The sequence below is a fragment of the Tenrec ecaudatus genome, chromosome 17, assembly GCF_050624435.1.
Source record: "Tenrec ecaudatus isolate mTenEca1 chromosome 17, mTenEca1.hap1, whole genome shotgun sequence".
NCBI lineage: Eukaryota > Metazoa > Chordata > Mammalia > Afrosoricida > Tenrecidae > Tenrec > Tenrec ecaudatus.
The window spans coordinates 55,228,865-55,247,321 of record NC_134546.1 but is presented as its reverse complement, the minus strand read 5'-3'; the positions used below and the strand labels follow the sequence as shown (position 1 = coordinate 55,247,321).

Genomic DNA, 18,457 nt, shown 5'->3' with positions numbered 1-18,457 from the left:
CACTCTACGCCTCACTCCATGATTTAAAGAGCAACATACCCAAGACCAGTTGCTTTTGAGTTGACTTCCACTTGTTTATTTTTTTTAATCATTTTATTGGGGGCTCATACAACTCCTATCTCCATCCATCCATCCATTGTGTCAATCACATTTGAGCATTTGTTGCCCTCAACATTCTCAAAACATTTGCTTTCTACTGGAGCCCTTGGTATCGGCTCCTCATTTTTTTCCCTCCCTCACCCACTCTCCCTCCCTCATGAACCCTTGATTTATAAATTATTATTAGTTTTTCATGTCTTATACTGACAGATGTCTCCCTTCACCCACTTTTCTGTTGTCTGTCCCCCTGGGAGGGGATTATATGTAGATCATTGTGATCAGTTCCCCCTCTCTCCTTCTGCCTTCCCCATCCCCTTCCCCTCCTGGTATGGTTATTCTCATTATTGGTCCTGAGGGGTTTATCCGTCCTGGATTCCCTGTGCTTCCAGTTCATATCTGTACCAGTGTACATGCTCTGGTCTAGCTGGATTTGTAAAGTAGAATTGGGGTCATGATAGTGGGGGGAGAGGAAGCATTTAGGAACTAGAGGAAAATTGCATGCGTCGTTGGTGCTACAGTGCACCCCGCCTGGGAGCCCATTGTTCCAGCCACCTTGCCAGCCCTCTTTCTTGTCGATCCCCCACTTTTCCAAGCATGATGTCCTTCTCCAGGGACTGGTCCCTCCTGGCGACACGTCCAAAGTACGCGAGACAAAGTCTCGTCATCCAGGGACATGCTGACTGTACTTTGGTCGCGACAGATCTGTCTGTTCTTTGGGCAGTCAACAGTGTTTCCGACAGTCCTTAGCAACAGCACGGTTCAAATGAATCAGCTTTTTCCCCGGCCGTCTTTGCTCGTGGGGCACGCGGTGGAGGATGTCTCGGCTTGTGCCAGGCGCACGCTAGCACGTAAAGTGGTCCCTGTGCTCTTTGACACTTTGAACGGTCCTGTGCCCCCGGTCTGCCCTGCACATCATCTGATTTCTTGATTGCTGCTTCCGCGCGCGTTGAATCTGCACTCACGTAAAACGAAATCTTTGATGACGTCAGTGTTTTCTCCGTTTGCCGCGATCTCCGTTGGTCCAGTCGTGAGGGCTCCTGTCTTCTCTGCACTGAGTAGTCACCCAGATCGAAGGCTGCAGCCTGGGACTGCCCTCACAACAAGCTTCAAGTCCTCTTTACTTTCCGCAAGCAAGCTTGTGTCCGCTGCATGTCTTGAGCGGACCCCACTCCTGATGTGTGTTTTGATTCAGGTAGTCTAGCTTTTTGGAGTGTTTGCATAGCGTACAGATTGACGAAGGATGCTGAAAGAATACACAACCGACACACACCTTTCCTGATTCGAAGCCCAAATGATGACGTTTGGGTCCAGTTCCAGGTCCTGCATGAGCACAATGAAGCCTCCTGGGATTCTTATTCTCCTCAGTGTGATCTGTAGCTTGTTAGACGATACGTGAGAGCACCCACCTCGTGGGTTGGCATCCTCAATAGGGCACAAATGAACAGCTTTCTAGTATTCTTTGGTTTGAGCCAAGCTCTGTCTGGAATCAGCAATGACCTCCTCCCTTGTTCCACATCCTCCTCTGAATCCAGCCTGAGTTTCTCAGAGCCCTCGTCGATAGACGGTGCTGCTGCTGTTGAAGGGTCTTTTCCTGGCACGTCGTGGTCTGAGTCATATTGTTCAATCATTTCCACATTCTGCCGGGGTCATTTTTCTTTGGAATGGGCGTAGATGTGGATCTCTCCCGGTCAGTTAGCCAGGTAACTGTCTTCAGATTGCTTTCCTTTGTTTTCTCTTTGGGCTTCAGATGTCTCGGCCCAGACAACCAAGTGCTTCCAGCGCCGCGTCATCTCCCTGAAGTCTTTCAGCTGATAACCTGTCAGGTCCTGGACCTTGCTGTCACCAGTGCCTCAAGGCCGCTGGGATTTCTTCCCTCGATACTGTTGGTTCGTGATCGAATGCTCCCTCTTGAAATGGTCAGGGGATAGACCAGCCCCAAACTCTAGCTGTCTAGTCAGAGGCATGAAAGGTGAAAAATGGAAGGGGAAAGGGCAACGGAGCAGGGAGTGCGAGGAAGCTGCCAATTACTGAGTTCCGTCCAGCGGCCAGGGTGATGAACATGTTGAGTGAGCAGGGGAGCCTTCATCTGCCCTCTCACCTTGTCCTCAGCCACACCCTGCCTCTCCCGGGGCTCCTGCCCTCTGGGTGGCGAATTCTGCAGGTCATCACAGCGATGCTTTTGGGCAGAAGGAACTGCCCAGAGGCTTCCCGGGGTGTAATCCGGGCAGAAGCAGGCTACCATAGAGTCTGACTGCTGGTTCAAGCCCCCAGCCTGTCCTGAGCAGTCAAGCACTTTAACCACTGTGCCACCAGAGCTGCCTCCTCTCTCCGCCGCCTCCTAATGTGGTCCTCTTCCCTGCCACGGAACCTGCCGCGTGGCTTGTCTCCTAGTTTCTGCCTCTGGGCCAATTACAGAGCATCTCTAGGCTTCCATGTAACCCACTGCATAGTGAGGCTCATGACAGCACCCAGCTCATAGGCTGGCTGTGAAGCCAATACAGAGCTGGCCGGGCCAAAGAGGCAACACATAGACCCAACACAGGAGGCGCCCAAAGCCATTGGAATGCTCTGGGACAGGTTAGCATTCTTACTTGTGAAGATAAAGGTATCTAACACAACTTGTCCGGAGTCTGTGCTATGTGTCAGACCATATGCTAGAGGCTGCCTAGAGGCAGAAGCTTGGGGCAAACAGCTGTGGGCAGTGGGAAGTTAGGGGAGAGAGCCCCAGACCCAACTGGGGTGGCGACAGACGGCCAGGTGTCAAGTGATGAGGAATTGGCCATGGGGCCAGAGTCTGGAGGGGGGTTCCAGCTAAGGTATTGGCATATGGAGCAGACAATGGTGGTAGGAGGGTGGAGAGGGGGCAGGTGGCAAACAGAGCCAGAGAGTTGGCAGAAGCTACTGTGCCCATCAGGGCTCCTTGCACTGACTCTATGACCTAGTGGGTCCACTCCTGGTTTACCCACAGCAGAAACGCACCCAAAAAGACGTGGGTACAAGAATGACCACAAGCGCAGGTCATTCTTGCAGCATGCACCCACAAGAATGGACGACCCTGTGACATGTGGAGGGACCTCACAGAGGTAGCGGATGGTAAGCGACAGAGTCAGACAGGAGATATGCACTGGGTCACCCGCTTACATAAAGAACAGAAGTAGACCCAGTGAGTCTTTGCGCCTAGAAATCTCAGTTCCTTTGAGGGAGGGAACAAGGGAGCTTATCGAACCAGCAAACCCACTGCTGACCCCTCCATTCCAACTCACGGCGGCCCCAGGTTAGTCAGAGGACAGCAGGCTGGCCCCAACCTGAGCTCTGCTGACCCCTCCCCAGAAGAACACACTACAGACAGCACCGAAGATACAGCCGCAGGTGTGTGTGTATGTATGTGTGTGTGTGTGTGTGTGTGTTCTGACTAGACCACAGTAGAGCAAACTTGGGGGGTGGGGAGAGAGAGAGAACAACATTCCTGCTCTGAGCAGTCAATGCAGAGAGAACCTTAGGGCCGGCCCCACCAGGAGACACGACGTCCCCTCATTGGACCACCACTGGAGACACAGTGTGGCTATTGTGCCTGGTCTGCCCCCCCCCCACACGCACACAGAGGCAAACACAAAGGGAGTGCAACAGAGCAGCAAGGGGAGCAAAGCAATGACGTCCCCGAGGAATCCTGAAAATAGACTTCAGACTCAGAGGGCAGGGCTTGGCACCTCTTCAAACCCAATCGGAAAATATTCATAAGGGTCAGCAGACAGACCTGGAACTATTTATAGGCTTCCCCCCGCCCCGTGTCTATCTATATAAGATAGGCAAGATTGTTTAAAATCCTGAGGAGAAAACAACGGGACTGATGGTTCCCCAGGGACATGGGAGAGGAAAAGGTGGCGGAAAGGGAGTAGAAGCCAACAAACCCAGGGACAAGGGAACAACAAGAGATCTCAAATCAATGGTGAGGAGGGTGTAGAATGCCTCGTGGGGGTTGATCAAGTGCAATGTAGCCGAGAGGAATCACTGAGAGCCTAATGAAGGTCAAACATGATAGTGGGACAGTAGGAAAGTCAAAGGAAAGAGAGGAAAGAACTAGGAGGCAAAAGACATTTATTGAGATCTAAATAAAGGCATGTAAGTATGTAAATCTATTAATACGTAATGATAGGGATATAAGTCTATGTAGATATATTTATAGGTTTAGTATGAAGGTAGCAGATGGACATTGAACCTCCACTCAAGTCCTCCCTCAATGTAAGAACACTTTGTTCTGATAACCTTGTTTTCTGTGATGCTCACCTTCCTGACAAAATCACTGAAGATAAAATGGGTGCATAAGCAAATGTGGTAAAGAAAGCTGATGGTGCCCGGCTATTAGAAGATACAACATTTAAATGATTAGGGCAAAGAATGTACAGCTGTGCTTTATACAATTGATGTATGTATATGCATGGATTGTGATAAGAGTTGTATGAGCCCCTAATAAAATGTTTTTTAAAAAAAGAAATTCGTTTTAAATTAGTATAAAAAAAGAGAGACGATACAACATTTGGAGTGTTAAAGGCTTAAAGTTCATCTAGCAGGGAAGCAACAAAGCCCACATGGGAGAAGCAGTCCAGCCTGTGTGATCACGAGGTGTCGATGGGATCAGGTATCAGGCATCAGAAGACCCAACACAAACAATCATATGGGTGTGAATGAGGGGGATTGGAGTGGAGACCCAAAGCCCATCTGTAGACAATGGGACATCCCCTCACAGAAGGGTCACAAGGAAGGGATGAGTCAGCCAGGGTGCAGCCTAGCACTGATGGAACACACAACATTCCTCTAGTTCTTTCATGCGCCCCACCCCACTATCATGACCCCCAGTTCTACCTTACAAATCTGGCTAGACCAGAGCATGTACACTGGTACAGATAGGAACTGGAAACACAGGGAATCCAGGAGAGATACAACCCTCAGGAACAGTAATGGGAGTAGTGATACCATGAGGGTAGGGGGAAGGTGGGGGGAGAAGGGGGGGAAAGAGGGAACTAATCAAAATGATTGACTTATGACCACCACCACCCCAGGGGTATGAACAACAGACAAGCGGGTGAAGCGAGACAGTGCACCGTGTACGATATGAAAATAATAACAATGTATCAATTATCAAGGGTTCACGAGGGTGGGAGGGTGAGGGAGGGAGGGTAAAAATGAGCTGATACCAAGGGCTCAAGTAGAAAGAAAATATTTTGAAAATGATGATGGCAACATATATACAAATATGCTTGATACAATTGATGTATGGCTCATGATAAGAGCCCCCAATAAAATTATTTATTATAAAAAGAGAGAGAGAGAATTGTGCTCCATCGGGGCTTCACCTGGACTGATTCCTTGAAATCAGATGGCCAGGCCTTTCTTCCAAGGTGTGTCTGGGTGGATCAGAAAGTTATGGCTAGCAGCCAAGGTCAGGACCCATCTACATCTTCCACAAGTGAACGGGTGCGCATAGCGCTCAGTCTCTTGACCTGAGCGCTGGTTTGGCGAGTCCATAAAAGTAAAAACCCACCAGGCAGTGTAATTTGGAGCCCTGGTGGGGTCGTGGTTACACAGTGGGCAGCCAGCCAGCCTCGTGGCCAGTCATTCAACAGCACCAGCTGCTCTGAGAAACCAACCCCATTGCAGTGAGCCTGTGATCTGTGAACTTCTCCGGCACGTGAATGCCAGTTAATCCCTGCCAACTCATAGCAACACTATAGGACAGAGGAGCGCTGCCCTTGTGGGGTTCTGAGACTGTAGCTCTTCACGGGGGTAGCAAGCCTCGTCTTCCTCCCTCGGAACGGCCGGTGGGTTCAAACTGCCGACTTTGTGGTTAACAGCCCAACATGTAACCTATTACGGCACCAGGCCTACTTGGAATTTTTCATTATATATACATATTTTTAATCATTAAACATCAAAAGTAAAGCGAGTAATAGTTATCTAAAACACTGAACGGCAATGCTGGGCTTTTTCATTGGTCTGGCCCCCATGGAGGTACGGACCGGAAAGGTAGACTTTCCTCTGCTCTCCTGCCCAGTGTTCAAACGCAGAATCGTAATCGCCTGTTTTGTTCAGATTAAAGATTCGGGCTGGACATTGGAGTGGGCTGGTGGCAATGCTGGGTCACCTTGGTCAGCAGTAGAAAGATGAGACTGCTGGTCAAGATGGACAAAGCTGAGGAAAGCCAATATCACATTCACACAGGTCCACTAGGGTGCCAGCTCCCTCTCCCTGGCATGGGCTGAGTGTCTGAGCAAGACCCTTCCTGCTGGGCACAGTGGGGAGGCAGGTTGGGCGAGCCCTGCCCTGGCTTTGAGAGAAACGGGTCTCCCCACTCTGACCCTGAGGAGGGCTGGACATCCCTCCCCAGCGACCCAGGGTCTCAGCACCCCTCTGACCTAACTCCAAACAACTACTTCCGGTCCCTGAGCAGTAGGCGGAGCTGAGGGATCATGGTCCACGGACAAGAGCAGAGCTTTCCAACTTTTGTTCAATGCTTCTGATATCAGGTGACCAGGACGGTCAGACCAATCTGATCGGTGTTTATAAAAGCCTCTCTTTCCCAGAGCCAGAAGCTCTGGACCAACCTCTTCAACCCTGCTGAACTGAAGCCCCTGCCTCCACAGGTACCTCCTTTGAGCTCATTTCCCTGTTTCTGGGACCCCCCTGCCACCATAAATCCTGGGAGCCAGTGAAGACGGGAGCAGGGTATCCCTGGGCTAGGGCTTGGAGGCCAGAGTCCTTGTCCTTGCTGCCTAGCTCTGGGTGTCAGTTCTCTGTTGGCCACGATGCAGCCTTCACTGAGCCACCTCTAAGGGTATTCGTTTGAATTTTCCTGGAAAGATGGGAAAGGGCCCTCACCTGGCCCCAAGTGAGTCCTGACTCTGGATAGAGCCCATCCTTGGGCTCTAAGATTGAAAGGGGAGAGGGAATAGGGACCCACCCCCCAAGGGGGCTCCCTTTTGGGTCTTGCTAGAGCGCCTGGGGGAGGTGAACCTCACGGGCTGTTTGGATCAGCTTTGAGGACTCTTGGCATTGTTGGGATGGGGGGGTGTCCCAGGAGAGGGGCCACAGGGGAGCAGCACTTTTAGGGCCTCCTTGGCACCATGTCCTAAGGACTGGCAGGGATGCTGTTTTGGGGTGGCCCTGTGCCTCTCCTACAGGCCCCTCCCCCAAAAGCTATAGGGATGGGTAGAGAAGAGGGCTAAGGCAGAGGGTCAGACACTGGAGCTGGGACTCTGGAGCCTCCCTTCCAGCCCTCAGACTCTGAGGCTCTAAGGAGGAGTCCTTCAGCACAGGGCCCGCGGTGGGTGTGCCTGAATCCTTCACTTGTGTCCTGGGGGGGCCAAGCGCAGAACAGGTGTCCCTGTTTATTGAGTGAGGAGTGAGTGAGTGGAGAGAGTGAGAGTGAGTGAGTTAGTGGAGTGAGTGAGTCAATCAGTGAGTGACTGAGTGAGTGAGGAGTGAGTGAGTGAGTGAGTGAGTGAGTGAGTGAGTGAGTGAGTGAGTGGGTGAGTGAGTGGGTGAGTGAGTGAGTGAGTGGGTGAGTGAGTGAGTTAGTGGAGTGAGTGAGTCAGTCAGTCAGTGGGTGAGTGGGTGAATGAGTGAGTGAGTGAGTAAATTCACCCTCATTCTGACGACTCCTCTCTGCCCCCACCGTCTGTAAAGATGGCTTTATTCCAGGCTGTTTCTTTCTCAGTCACCGAGCTCCTCCTGGCCTCTGCCATCTTCTGCCTGGTATTCTGGGTGGTTAGAAGCTGGAAGGCACAGGTCCCCAAAGGCCTGAAGAGCCCCCCAGGGCCCTGGGGCTGGCCTCTGATCGGGCACGTGCTGACCCTGGGGAAGAACCCGCACCTGGCGCTGACGAGGCTGAGCCAGCAGTACGGGGATGTGATGCAGGTGTGCATTGGCAGCACACCTGTGCTGGTGCTCAGTGGCCTGGACACCATCCGGCAGGCCTTGGTGCGGCAGGGGGATGTCTTCAAGGGCCGGCCTGACCTCTACAGCTTCAGCCTGGTCACTGATGGTCAGAGCCTGAGCTTCAACCCTGACTCTGGACCCATATGGGCTGCCCGCCGACGCCTGGCCCAGAACGCCCTGAACACGTTCTCCATGGCCGCAGACCCAGCCTCTGCATCCTCCTGCTACCTGGAGGAGCACGTGAGCAAGGAGGCCGAGGCCCTCCTGGGCAGGTTTCAAGAGCTGATGGCAGGGGGCCGGTGCTTCGATCCCTACAACCAGGTGGTGCCGTCGGTAGCCAAAGTCATCGGAGCCATGTGCTTTGGACAGCACTTCCCAGAAAGCAGCGAGGAGCTGCTCAGTCTTTTAGAAAACAGCCACGAGTTTGTGGAGAGCGCCACTTCCGGGAACCCCGTGGACTTCTTCCCCTTCCTGAGATACCTGCCCAACCCGGCTCTGCAGAGGTTCAAGTCCTTCAACCAGAGGTTCCTCAGGTTTCTACAGAAGACCATCCGGGAACACTATCGGGACTTTGACCAGGTTAGCCCGGGGCGGGGCGGGGCAGGGGAAGGCCCCAGAGGGAGAAGGCCTGCAAGTGGGGTCTTGACGGACAGGTGTAAGGGGCCAGTCTGAGTGAGGTCTTTGTTCCATGTGGAACCTGAGTCTCAACAGAGACTAATCCCCGACTCAGGTGACCCTTTGCTTCCTTCTGTTCATATCAACTCCTTCCTCCTCCGACATGGGATCTAGGGGGAAATTGAGATGACCGTCAATGGCACATGAAATGACACGCTAAGCCCTACACAAGACTTCTGCCCTGAGCCCCCACGTACTTCAGAAGCCAGAGGGGAGTCCCCAGCCCCCAGCCCCAGGGTCCCACGGATCCTGCTGAGCTTGTGACTCTTCAGAACAGTGTCCAGGACATCACGGGGGCCCTTTTCAAGCACAGTGAGAAGCAGCACTTCAGAGGCGGCAGCGACCCAATCCCCCAGCAGAAGATCATCAACATCGTCAATGATATCTTTGGGGCCGGTAGGCACCAGATCCCCGCCCCTCCACCCACCTGGACTTACCTTTCCCTCACTTGCCCGACCCCTGAACTACCAAAATAACCCACCAGCCTCCTCTAGAATGGGACAGGGCACAGAGAGCCGACCCGGGACTAGAGTGTGAGCCCTGGCTGGGCCGCCAACTCCCCAGGGGAAATTTGACCTAGTCCCTCTCCTCCTCTGGACCTCGGTTTCCCTATATGAACAATGAAGTGTTCTCCAACCTGGACGTCTAGGCCTCTGAGATTCCACCAACTAAGTAGGAAACCAGTGACTCTGGTCAGTGTTGAGAAGACCCAGTTCAAAGTCAACACCCGGGACCAGGTGAGTGCTTGGCACATGCTGACTCTGGTTCCGGCCTTCCTTCCTTCCTTTCCTCGCCCCATCCTGCCCAGGGTTTGACACAGTCACCACGGCCATCTCCTGGAGCCTCTTGTACCTGGTGACCAAGCCTGAGATCCAGAAGAAGATCCAGAAGGAACTGGGTATGCGGTGTGGCAAACCCTTCCAGCCTGGGACCTGGGGGCCCCTGATCATTTATCCATCCACAGGCCCTAGAACATGCCATGCTCTGGCCATACCCGGATGCCCCCAGAAGATGCTGGAGAAGTCAATAGGGTCTCAGACAAGGCACAGACCCGTTCAGAGTGACACAGTGTAACAGAGGCAGAGATGCCTGGAGCGGTCGGGGAGCCCCTGAGCCCTCTTTGTCCCCTACAGATGCCGTGATTGGCCAGACGAGGAAGCCCCGGCTCTCTGACCGACCCCAGCTGCCTTACACAGAGGCCTTCATCCTTGAGCTCTTTCGACACACCACCTTCGTCCCCTTCACCATTCCCCACAGGTGGGGCCTGTCCCTCCGCACTCCACCTCGGAATGCTCCCCTCCTGTGCAAATCCTCCTCAGAGCTTTTCAGCCCTGGCATGACTCCGGCCTCAGCATCTCCTTCCCGACCGGGACACCCAGCTCCTCACCTAGCCCAGCTCGAGGCTAGCCCTGTCCCATTCAAACATGCTCCAACCGCCCAGCTGGAAAGCCACACAGCAGACCTTGGCTCTCCTTCAATGCCAGGCACAGTCTCTCCCTTCAAGTCCCTTCTGCTCCACATAGCATGTTGTGCTTATCCTGAACCTGCGGCCTAGAATGCCTTCCCCCCTAGGCTCTGGCTGAATCCCACCCTGACTCAAGGTCAGTCCTGACACACAAACCCCCTCTCCCAGAGCCTCTCTGCACTCAGCCAGCTAACACGGCTTCACGCTTGGCTGTTCTACTGGACTTCCAGCCTTTGGTCCTCAATCCTGTCCTGGATTTGCATTCTTTTTTTTTTTAATTCTCCCTGAAAGTAAGTCTCTGTGACGCATATACCTAGATTAAAGAGAGTATGCAAATGTCATGTGCATAGAATAGTCACTAGGCTGAAGAAATGAATGATGGGTTGTATCATTCCAAACGTAATTGTAGAAAAGAGAATTCGTTATTTGGGCTGAAGCCAAAGAACCCTCTGCTTTCTGAATGAAGGTCTTTTCTCCTGCTCCCAAACCTCCATATCAGGACTTAAAAAATCTCTCTCTCTCTCTCTCTCTCTCTCACACACACACACACACACACACACACACACACACACACACACACACACACACTAGCATGTCCTAGGATTTTTTAAGCAGTAAGAAAGTCAGTGAACATTCATTTCTGCCCATCTGTTGGTCTAGTTACTTCCAGAGTGAGAGATTTGACTCCCAGCCAGGCTAGGAGCACCGCCTACTTCTTGGTGCCAGAGAATGCCCGCATGGCATAAGCCTGGGAAAACGTCAGCGGGAGCAGGAGTCCAGGAAGGGGAAGGGCTTTTCACGTGTCTTCCCCAGTCCCCACTACCTTCTGATGCAGGACTGGGAAACTGCAGGGGGCTATCAGGTGGGGTGGAGGTAAGAGCACATCCCCCAAGGTCATTGCCCCAGCTTTCCAGCCCCCCCAGGCTGACAAAACTCTCCTCTCTCTTCAGTACCACAAAGGACACCACACTGAACGGCTTCTACATCCCCAAGGAGCGCTGTATCTTTGTGAACCAGTGGCAGGTCAACCATGACCCGTGAGTACCGTCCCCCACTGACCAGCCAGCGAGCATGTCCAGCAGCCAGGAAGGCTGTCTGTCTGTTGCCTCCAAAGAACTATTTATTCAAGGAAGGAATGGAGCCTAACTGCGGTGTCCAGCCTGGTGTGGGTGAGTCTAGGTGGTACATAAGAAGCCAGCAGAAAGCTTGTTACAGAGTCTACGTCAGCCGGTCCCTCTGGTCCTTCTGATGTGAGTAGCCCAGGGATCTCTCAGTGGAAACCCCTGCTTCGGTCTGTAAATCGGAGGGCCATGAGACCTTTTTGACAGTGAAAGGGGATCCTCTGCATAATTACCTTAAGACAAAAAGCAATCACCAGGAGGCGCACCCAATGATTGATGAACAGGTAAACATGATTTCTTCCTTTCTTTTTTTTTTTGAAAAGCATGATTTCTTATTATCCTAAGTAGAGACGTGAAAGAGCACTGCTCTCCAGGCTGGTCATTTTCCATAGACGTGGGGAGAACGTCCGTGAGCAGAGGTCCCCGGCGCGACACTCCCTGGAGGCGGGCACATGCGTGGTCATCAATCGGGGAGCCTCCGCTCTGGGTTTCCTTGCGCAGGAAGCCTTTCCTCCCAGGGCCTCGGCAGCCCTGAGATTCCGTCTCCTCTGTCCCTGTCTCAGGAAGGTATGGGGAGACCCCTTTGAGTTCCGGCCGGAGCGATTCCTCACTGACCAGGGCAGCGCCATCGACAAGACCATGAGTGAGAAGGTTCTGCTCTTTGGCATGGGCAAGCGCCGGTGCATCGGGGAGGTCCTGGCCAAATGGGAGATCTTCCTCTTCCTCGCCACCCTGCTGCAGCGCATGGAGTTCAGCGCACCACCAGGTGTCACAGTGGACCTGACCCCCATCTACGGGCTGACCATGAAGCCCCAGCGTGGCCAGCTCATACAGGCCCAGGTGCGTGTCTCCGTCAAGTGACAGAGACCGTGCGGTCGCAGGGGCCTGTGGGCATCCGTGGGGCCCTCGCTTCTGTTCCTTAAACACAGAAACATGTGATTCCTGTCTTGAACTATAATTTCACCTGTGACTTCGTAGATCCACGAGACTGTTTCTGTATCACAATAAATCGAGAGCATTGTCTTCACTTGGAAAAGAAACTGCACCCATTAACAGCCACTGCCCATGTCCCCCCTGCTGCCCCCCACCCCCGCCCCAGTCCTAGGCAACTCTAGCTCCCTAGATCTGTCTAAGGAGGCCTGGTGGTGCTCATGGTTAGGCGTCGGACCACAGGTTTGGTGGATCAAAGCCACCAACCCCTCCGAGGGAAAGAGACGAGGCCGGCTGCTCCTGTAAAGACGGACAGGCTCAGAAACCCCACAGAAGGTCACAGTGACAGAGTCAATTTGGTGGCAATGGGGTTCTTTCTTTCTCGCCCTTTAATTGGTGGGTCCATTCATTCGGGACTCAAAGCCAACCTGATTGGCGTGGAGTTGATGGCAGCTCATGGCAGCCCTCTAGGGCAGGGTAGAACTACCCCTGTGGGGTTCAAGAGTGCCCCTCTTCACGGGGCTAAGTTCCTGTCTAAGGAGTCATACCGTATGTGGTCTTTTGTGCCTTGGCTTCTTCCACGTGGCAGATTCTTCCCAAGGGACATCCATCAAGTGTCCTTATTTCCTGAGTCCTGAGACCAGATCCAGGCCTGTCCCCTCAGAGCCTTGGGGCAGGCCTCTTTCGTTGCTCTCTATTCTTAGCTGAAGCACCCAGTGAGAAAGGGACCCAGGCATGGAGGTCACACCCAGGGGGTAAATGAGGTTCTCCATGTCCAAATTCAAAAGACAGAACCTGTGGCTTCGGGTGAGGTCTTGCTTTGTTTGCTCGTGTCTGGGGGAGGACAGACGGCCAGGAGTGCCTGGTTCCCAGCAAAAAGTCCATCTTTCCCCTCTCCCCTCCCAGCTGCAGGGTGGCACACCCCCAGAGCTGACCTCCACCATGGCACAGCCCACTGTCCTCCCCGTGGCCCCCGGGGACGGTTTCCTTGGATATTCTGCAAGAAGGCGCAGTCGTGTCAGGTGGTCCGGAGTCCCAGGCGCTGCCCGCAGGATGATTCTAAGCAAGGCCCTTCCTTGCTCTGGGTGCCCTAGTGTCTCCACCTACAAAATGAAGGGAGAGGGCTAGAGTAAGTGAGCTCAGCGAGCCCTGGGACAGCTTTGTTCTCTACAAAATGAGAGAGCTGTTGGTTGTGTTTACCTCCTATGTGTAAGCCAGGTTCTGCTGCCACACCCATGCCCCCTGAGAAACAGACAGACTGAGCTCAAGGATATCAGGCCCTCCTCCTCGCTGCCCATCTCCTCCAATACCCCCCCACTCCCTACCCTACCCCCTCACACAGCAAAACAGACCACCTGCTTTCTCTCACACACCTCCAGCACCGGGCTCTCTCTGAGACCAGAGTTTCATGCTCAGAGAGTCTATCTACCTACATAATGGGACCCAGGAGGCTCACCCAGAGATGCAAAACCCAGGAAAGAAAACAGATGGGCAGGTTCTGCAGGAAGAATCTGAAAAGAGATCAAAGAATAAACGCAGAAAGAATGGTGGTGCATACCATCTCTTAGGACCCTATCCTCTCTGGAGCAGACTCAGTAGTAGCCTCAGGGGTTAGTAGAGTGGATCTCTCTAAAACAGTTCTCAAACTGTGGGTCTCGACCCCTTTGGGGGTCGAACGACCCATTCACAGGGGTCACCCGATTCCTAGCAGTAGCAAAATGACAGTGACGAAGTAGCAATAAAAATAATTTTTCGGCTGGGGGGGCGGTCCCCACCACATGAGGAACTGCATTATAGGGTCGTGGCATGAGGAAAGTTGAGACCACTGCTCTAACATGACTATTGTCGTTACTGTTTCATCAGTGATGTGTTCTGTAGAAATATAACCACGTGTATTTTCAAAAACAATTCCATGAACAGATGATTCAAGGGGTGCTGTAGTCCTGGGAGCGCCCCGTGCCATGGGGTGAGAAAGCGGAATGCCTGCCTTCCTGCAGGAGGCTTGCTGGAGATGTGGAGTGCTTCCGGGCATTTTTCTGCAGAGCCAAAAGACCTTTGCAATCAGGGTCTGGGAGCACCTGCAGGCTGGGATGAGGCTGCCCAAAACCAAGACCTGGGTTGTTGGCAGGCACCATCGAGTCATGGTGGCTCCGAGGGACCGTGTGGTCAAGAGAAGGAGGCACTGCCCAGTCCGGGGCCATCTTCCGGGTGTCAGTTCATCTCATTGCGGGTCTGCTTCTCTTTCCCTGGCCTCCTGCGTTACCAAGCATGGGGTCCTTTCCCAAGGATGCGTCCCTCCTGACCACATGTCCAAAGGACACGGGAGATGAGGTCCCGCCATCCCTGCTTCTAGGGAACATTCTTCCAAATGCAGACGTGCTCTTCCGGCAGTCTGCAGGCATTTTCCTCTCCTTCTCTCGCACCATAATGCAAAGGCTGCGATTCTTCTTCGGCCGTCCTTCCTCGTGGTCCGAGTGTCACAGGCGTGTGAGGTGATTAAGGATGCACAGTTTGGGCGAGGCACACCTTAGTCCGCAGAGGGACATCTGTGCTCTTCCGCCCTTTAGAGACCTGGTGCAGTCGCTTTGCCCAAGGCAAATGTGTCATTTGATTTCCTGACTGCCGCTTCCCTGAGCAGTGATCGTGGATCCAAGCAAAAGGAGATACTTCTCACCCCCCATTTCCTGAGTCATTTCGGATCCTGAAGAAACTCATAACGGTAAGAAGGATCGATGAGTCCGCCGAACCCCACAGAGCCGCATGGACTGTCGTGGGAGGGACAGTGAGGTCAGACTGGTGAGGGGGTTGAAGAAGGGAGGCATGCTGATATCCAGCTCGTGGGAAAGGGCTTTGGGCTTGGTTCTCCCCCCACCCCCACCCCCTCGTGAAGCTGGAGGAGGTCAGGCACTGTCCCCACGTCATCTTACAGGGCTCCACACACCGGTCCTATCAATTATGATCCTCTGAGATGACATGAAAATGAGCAAGACCCTCATTTCCGACATGTTCACCTAGACGCACGCTCGCCCTCACGTCCCCGAAATGATCATGGGATGGCTGGGGCTCGGGGGGAGATCATACACCCAGGCAGCAAACCCATCTGGATTGGTGCTAGACTCTTGCGGGGAGGAAGTGCCCGCCCGCCGAGGGCTCTGTCTGCGTCCAGGCCAGAAGCAAAGATCTCAAGAACCTCCACGGGAGAGAAGACCCTGGCCAGCCCTGAGGAAGGCACAGCCCCGCCCTAGGACACCTGAGTCTGAAGAAGCAGCAGAAATCCACCCCAGGACACGCCGGACATGAGCTGGCCTTGGGCACCGTGGACTGGGGGAGGAGATATAGACCCACCTAGGGGCCCCAGTCTGAGGAGGAGTGTCCCAGCCAGAGGAGGAAGACGCAGCCTAGCCCCGGAAATCCCAGGAAATGACTTCGGCCCGTGACCTGCTCTTTGAAGGAGGAGACCCAGCCTTTGCTGGTGGTGCCCATAAACCTGGCCTTGCTCCAAAGGCCCTCGTCCAAGAAGGAAGGCAGAGCCCTTCCCTGAGCAGCCTAAACTGAAGAGAACACAGCCCTGCCCGGGTCCCATCTGTGGAGGAAACACATGCTCTCTCTTCCAGAGTTCCTGGCCTGGTGGGAAGCTCATGGACACTCACCAATGGGATGCATCGACTCCCAATAAGCCTACTCTGCCCTCCTTGGTCAATCCCACATTCAGCCAAGGTGCAATGACCTGGGGAGTTTCTCGCCAGGCCTGAGGTGACCCAGTGGTCACCACAACACCATCTGGCCCCCAGTGGTCAGGAGTTGGCCTGAGCCTCTCACGCACACCTGGCCAATCTTTAACTCACTGGCTCTGGCCTTGGGCTCCGTTCTGATCACAGCCAGGGTAAGTGGGAGTGGAAAGAGATTTGGCTACCCCCACTGCACCCAGCTGCCTGGCCCTCAAAGCAGGCTGGAGACAGACTGGACCAGCTCAGCCAGTGCCCTTCCGGGCATGCTGGGATGCACCGCACAACCCCCATCATTCTGCCCATTTTAGAGATAAGAAACCCAAGGCTCAGAAAGTACACGCTGGGGATCTGAGGAGCAGGGGTGCAGGTTTAGGGCTGCAGTGTTTCCAGACTCATCTCTCCCCCGCCCCACCCCCACCCCGTCGTGACTCCTCCCCCTAGTCAAGACTGCTTGGAAGAAAACAACTTTGAAAGGCAATGGGAACACCAAAGAGAGGGAAGTAAGAGGACTTGACTGAGATGGGGGAGGGTGGGTTGGTTAAGAGACTTGAGTTCAAGTTCTAAGTGTGGGTGGTCTTGGACAAGCTCCCTACCCTCTGTGGTTCTCAGCCTCTCAGCTTCAGCTACTTCTTGGGTTTTCCTTGTTTAACACCAGGAACTTGAAGGCTGGGCTACTAACATGGAGCCCCGGGCTGCCCGCCTGGCTTAGAGGGCTGTGGGCAAAAAGGGTTGCCAGTGAGGCGATAGACAAGGGCCTTTGAACTTGGAAGGGCAAGTGCACTACAGGGGGAAAAAAATAAGGGAGGCTGGGGGATGGGAGCTAATAACACTGAAGACAAGGAAGAAGAAAACGTTCTAAAATGGTTGGTGTTGATGATTGACAGCCTTCTTAATGATTGAACTACTGTGTTAGTCTGGGTAGACTAGAAACAAAATTCATACTCACTCGTATTTTATAAGAGAGAGTTTTACAAAAAGGGTAAGTGTACATAAGAAAGTATCCCTGGAGCTGGAGGCACAGGGAATCCAGGGTGGATGATACCTTCAGGACCAGGGGTGTGAGGGGCGAGGCTGGGAGAGTGGAGGGTGAGTGGGTTGGAAAGGGGGAACTGATTACAAGGATCCACATGTGACCTCTTCCCTGGGAAAGGGACAGCAGAGAAGGGGGGGAGGGGAGACTCCGGATAGGGCAAGATATGACAAAATAACAATCTGTGGATTATCAAGGGCTCATGAGGGAGGGGGGAGCGGGGAGGGAGGGGGGAAAAAAAGAGGACCTGATGCAGAGGGCTTAAGTGGAGAGCAAATGCTTTGAGAGTGATTAGGGCAAAGAATGTGTGGATGTGCTTTATACAATTGATGTATGTATATGTGTAGATTGTGATAAGAGTTGTATGAGCCCCTAATAAAATATAAAAAAAAAGAAAGTATCCCAACCCAGTGTTGTCCAAGTCCATAAGTCTGACATTAGCCCATATGTCTGACACTGATCTACAAAGTCCTCCTCCATCTCACAAAACACACACAATGACACTGACTGCAGGAGGAAAGCCAAATCAGTGAGCATGTAAGCATCTCAGTGCTGGCAGGGGTCTCCATGTGGCTTCTCCAGCACCTAGGGCTGCATCGGGGTAGGTCCAGTCCATGTGGCTTCTCCTCAGGGATGTCTCCCAGGAAGTGAGCCTGGCCAGCTGAAGCAGGGAACTGGCTAAGGCAGCCAGCCACATACTGGTCTGACCATCAGAGAGCAAGAGACAAGACAGGCAAGGCTCGCCGAGCCATTTATCTCTCCGCCCTTCAATTAATCTCACGTGTTCATTGGACAGGTTGGCACAATAAATCTCAACTATCTCAACAACTGAACTGTCTGATGTAAACTATATGCCAATAAAACTGGTTTATATAAATATTATTTTAATACATTTAAAACAAAAAAAAATCTCACGGCCATGGGGCTGAAACCAACCCATAGTGACCCTACAGGACAGAACAGAACTATCATTTGCTGTCTCCAAGACTTTAAATCTTTTTTTTTAATCATTATATCAGGGGTTCCTACAGCTCTTATCACAAACCACCCATCCATCCACCCATGCATTGTGTCAAGCACATTTGCACATTTGTTGCCCTCATCATTCTCAAAACATTTTCTTTCTACTTGAACCCTTGGTATCAGCTCATCTCCCCCACTCCTTTCCCCACCCTCCCTCCCTCATGAGCCCTTGATAATTTATAAATTATTTTTTCATGTCTTATACTGACCAATGTCTCCTTTCACCCACTTTTCTGTTTGTTTGTTTTTTGCCCTGGGAGGGGGTTATATGTAGATCATTGTAGTAGGTTTCCCCCTTCTCCCCCCACCTTCCCTTCCCCTCCTGGTATCACTACTCTCATTAGTAGTCCTGAGGGGTTTATCTGTCCTGGTTCCCTGTGTTCCAGCTCTGATCTGTACCCATGTACATGCTCTGGTCTAGCCAGATTTGTAAGGTAGAACTGGGTCATGATAG

The 18,457-nt window shown here is 52.9% G+C and overlaps 1 protein-coding gene across 1 annotated transcript; it reads left to right on the top strand.

Annotated features, from left to right (window-relative positions):
• Positions 1 to 7,779: 7,779 nt before the first annotated feature.
• On the top strand, positions 7,780 to 12,153 carry CYP1A2 (cytochrome P450 family 1 subfamily A member 2). The gene is made up of 6 exons (XM_075535475.1): positions 7,780 to 8,610; positions 8,979 to 9,102; positions 9,515 to 9,604; positions 9,840 to 9,963; positions 11,122 to 11,208; positions 11,856 to 12,153. The coding sequence occupies exons 1-6, from the start codon at positions 7,780 to 7,782 to the stop codon at positions 12,151 to 12,153; spliced, it is 1,554 nt and encodes a 517-aa protein (XP_075391590.1).
• The last annotated feature ends 6,304 nt before the right edge of the window (positions 12,154 to 18,457 follow it).